Here is a 4,299-nt window from a genome sequence, read left to right as displayed (position 1 = left end):
ATGTATATCATTAACAAGAAAACAGTGGGAAATAACTAAACTATTCCACACTTGTCTTGATCATATGTGGTTGGAGAGAACTACTTTTTCTTCTGCTTGAGTAATGCATAAGCCATAAGTCTGTCACTCCGTCTATAGATGTATGGCAGGTCATTTTAACATAAAATCTGCTTCGTTTGACTGTTGTTACATTCTAGATGAGGGGTTCCCAAACCTTTTCATGCGATGGTCCCCCAAAACAGCATTAGCTCTGGCCAAGGACCTTCTTGCAWACCCACAAACMATGCTACAAAATAACAACGTAACACCTTTTAGCATGTTTTTCTCACTTTTATTCACTATTGAAAAATTATTATATTTCTTTAGAATAAGAATTTTAAATTGTGCTAAACAAATATAAGGTCAGGACTAGAAAGATGTAATTAAATAAATTACTATGTCATGTAATATTTATAAAGCAGTTATTTGAAAAATGCTACTTTTTAAGATTCACCAGACACATCATGTGTGTTTTCACATTATCATATATCAGTATCGCCGATACCATCCACATTTTGATTTGTTCGGAAAGAAAATTGGTAGTATCGAACATCACTAGCACCGTCTCAGTAGTCAAGAAAACCTTGTTCTTCAACCTTTTGAGGTTTAAATCCAAATTTTATTTTGGAAGCTTAATGCTTGACTTAAATAAAACAGAAATTTTAAATAGCTTTTTTTTATTTTCTTGGGATCTGTGATTGATAGTAATAAATCTAGTGCTACAGCTCTAGTAACAATAATAAAAGTGCCCATTATCAAATGTGAAGTGTACTCCAGCTGCCAGGCTGACACAAACAGACCTGTGCCAGAGGACTTCCTTTCACATCCAAAAACCAAGACTTCTCTTCATTAGCAGAAGCTAACACTGCCTTGCTTCTTTCTTGGTCWGTACCGACGAACTTTGTCCGTTTCAAGCCAAAACGTTGTGCTGACTTTGCTCCCTGTAGCAGGAAGCTAACGGTTAGCAGCAACAGGGTTTCTTCATCTCTCTGCTTTTCATTGAGCCTGCATGGGACGGCCAAGCAGCTGTCTTCTTAGTGCTGTTTCTGTTCAACCCACTGCTGGATGTGTTCAGAGGGCCCAAAGGGATCAATTACCAGGGCCGGTACCGACCCATATCCGCTGGGGGGGTGTGGGGTTGCATAATAATGGAGGGAGGGGGGCACTGGGAGATCCCATCAGACCCAGGGTGAGCTGAATCCACAAAGTGAAAGAGCGGAGGAATCAGATAGTAAGTGTTTGGGAGGGGTGGGAGGGGGGACGTCAGCAGTTGTTTACAAACCCAGTCGAAGGAGTTTTTTCACACCCGGCTGAGTTTAAACGAGTCAAACCTCTGGAAGCAAAGACCAACCCTGACCTGACGATTGTTGAGCAGGAAGCTAAAACTCTCCTCACCCCCTCAAATATCATGCACAAAAATGTCCTCCGCTCCAGAGAGACTATAAAACATGCAAACCCCAACACATGAGCTCATACATTATCAAATATTATCATATTCCCTCTCAACTGTTAGAGGTTGCATGGTGAACTGATCCGGTCTCGTTTCTCCAGCCCTCCCCTCGTCTCCGGCTCTTCTCTGTGAAAACTGCCTGATTACAGTAATCACCGTGTCTCTCAGTGGGAGCCACTCGCGCTCGTCGCACGCTGTTTACGTCCTGAAACATGCCAATCAGAATCAGCCTAATGAACATATGATTACAACTAGTCAGGAGATTCTCTGTGTTCACAACTGCCGTTCATGTTCAGAGTTACTGTTAGCCACGATGTCGAAAATTCACTATGATTGGAAATGAAATGAGGTGTAATTTGGAGCGACAACGAGTTTTGTTGGGTTATAATCACTCGGAACAACAAACTCCAGTGGAGGGCAGCGCTAATCCAAAAATTAGCTCTGCAATTTCTAAAGCACTTATGTTAATATTTAGGTCCGCAACCTCTAAAGCACTTATGYCATAGAAAAACTAGCGGAAGCTAATTTTAAAGCGCAAGTTCAATTTGACACTCACTAGCTGGCAACAATTCATGTACAATATATTTACAACACTGCCAACTAGTGGTGTATGAACTCTTTTACAGCTTAATCCTACAAGCGCCGATTGCTGGGGATGTGATTTCCTGAAACAGAACTTTAGCTCCTGGTGTAAAAATTAAAAAGTTGTTGAGGATTGCTAGTTCGGCTTATTCTTTGTCTTTTTCTTTTGTTTGTTGTAGATTTTTCATTAAAGAAGCATCAATAAAGTCATTTTAAAACTATTGGAAAACTGAAGCGATGCTTCTGGGTACATGATGGATTTGATTTGTGACGGGAAACGAAAGCACGGAGAACAGGAAACTATCTTCCCTTCAAAATAAGAGCTTGGATTTTAAAGTTTTTCATGTGGTTGCTGCAGTTGACCACTAGATGTCAGTCTTTATCTATCATAACATCTTTAAATCATTTCTGCGTATCTGACCCCGTTGCTTCGACCAATTACATCAAGTATTGAGCTCCAGTGTTTAAACTTTATTTTTTCAAAAAAAGGAGCTCTGATTGTAAAGTAAAATAAATCAATACGTACAAAATTTTAGTATGGATTTCAAACGTTTGCTGTTTTTGCTATTGCCTTCCTGCTACGTAAGCAGACACAAAGCATTGTGGGAAATTAGTAAGACCGCTAAAGCGTAAATGAAATATTTAGGTCCGCAATTAACAAATTTGTGCTTTAGCGGGCTGGTGCCCACTACTGACAAACTCCACTTTGTCTAAAAGTGTCTTGACAGGTTTTTCTTGTTGATATTTTTTCCCCCAATTAAGATGGGAAAGAAAAGTACTTTAGGAACCCCTGGCCTAAAAAGCCAAACAGGATCCACATCTCGACGTATCAACAAAATAAAAAACAGAGCGGTTAATACTTTACATTGGGCCTGTGTAGATGTGTGTTCGCGGTTTCTCCCGTCACGCTGCTTCTCTCTGGGTGTTTTATCAGGCTGTCACAAAAAGCCACCAGATAACCTTAGGTGATTTCGTACTCACTTCTCTGGTGTTCGCTGAGCTCTCCCGTTCTCACACACACCCAGACAGCTCTCTGCAACGTTTCATCTGCCAGTCAAAAAAAAAATGGTGGAGGGCAAACACAAAGCATCCTCCTCTCTGGAGATGGAAGGCAGCAAAGCCTTTCAATGAGACAAGGAGGCATAGGAGATGACTGCTGAGACTACACATCGTTTTGCTCAAAGAGAGCGCCCATCAAAGGCAACAAATGGGGAAAGCTGAACGTGGTAAATGATAAAATGTATGCTTGCATCATTTAAAACATTTTTTGGAGTAGAAAACAAACCTCTAGTTGTTTCCAAAGTATCAAATCAGTATATAATTTGGCATTTTTGCCTTTTTGTCTGTGATTAAACAGAATAAACTTCCTAATTCTCCAGATTGGACTCCATTAAAAGGTCACTTAGTTTGACATCTTATCTTTGAGTCAGACGTGTCTTGAGGCTAACTGATGAACCTGTTGAACATTTTGGTCAGATTGTGCTTTTCCACAGCTGTAATCCTGTTTATTATAAACATCAGTGTAAAATGAATGTTGCTTATGCAGCCAAACGCGTTCAAATAGTTAGATTTTGAAAGCAGCAGTAACTTTCTTGCTATTTAAGCAAACATTTATGGGCTGCTTAATGTGGAACCATCATATTTACTGTTCAGACTGAGCAACTAAACTCGTATATAATTCCAGGAGGTGTTGTAATAATAAATGTTTAAGATCCTGCTGCTCAGGCTGAGAAGATGAGCTGCTGCAGAATGTGTGCGTCTGGAAAAGACGCTCACCAGGTAAAAAGAAAAGAAAAAATCAGAGTCTAAATTTCTGGAAGTGATGAACGATGGGACAGGATCAGGGTGGGATGGGAGGGGATTCCCCACCCTTACACGTCATCACCTACAGACTGTAAACACGTTAGTGAAGAAAAGTCTGTAAATAAGTCACAAAACTGCTCAAAATAATCGAGAAAGTAAAAGTTTTTTTTACACACTAAGGCGTGAAGAGTTCAATTTACTGAACCAAACTGGTTCCGCTAAACAGAGTTGAGTAAATTTACACATTTTCACTTGTTCTCATTTAGTTGAACCAGTTGACATATCGTAACTTTGTTTAGTAAATTCAACACTTCTTTTTTAGAGTGCATAAACAACTCCTTTCCTTAGGAGTTCCGGACAAATTCAAATTTTTAACAAGTAACTAGTTAACTAGGGTTCAATTTTAAAGTAAGGAAGTAAAAGTA

The 4,299-nt window shown here is 39.6% G+C and overlaps 1 protein-coding gene across 4 annotated transcripts in view; it reads right to left on the bottom strand.

Moving 5' to 3' along the window:
• Positions 1 to 4,299, bottom strand: part of tafa5a (TAFA chemokine like family member 5a) — a 363,496-nt gene that overhangs the window by 15,212 nt on the left and 343,985 nt on the right. For 2 of the 4 annotated variants that reach the window (XM_014014536.1, XM_014014535.1), the window contains exon 8: positions 3,053 to 3,118. The exons of the other annotated variants lie outside the window; for them this stretch is intronic. In XM_014014536.1, coding sequence (XP_013869990.1) covers positions 3,083 to 3,118 — 36 coding nt within the window. In that variant the 3' untranslated portion in view covers positions 3,053 to 3,082. The remainder of the gene's footprint in view (positions 1 to 3,052; positions 3,119 to 4,299) is intronic. 4 annotated transcript variants of the gene reach the window in all.

Source organism: Austrofundulus limnaeus, unplaced genomic scaffold (genome assembly GCF_001266775.1).
Source record: "Austrofundulus limnaeus strain Quisiro unplaced genomic scaffold, Austrofundulus_limnaeus-1.0 Scaffold116, whole genome shotgun sequence".
Taxonomy (NCBI): domain Eukaryota; kingdom Metazoa; phylum Chordata; class Actinopteri; order Cyprinodontiformes; family Rivulidae; genus Austrofundulus; species Austrofundulus limnaeus.
The sequence above is the reverse complement of the archived record's forward strand: the minus strand, read 5'-3'. Positions and strand labels throughout refer to the sequence as shown.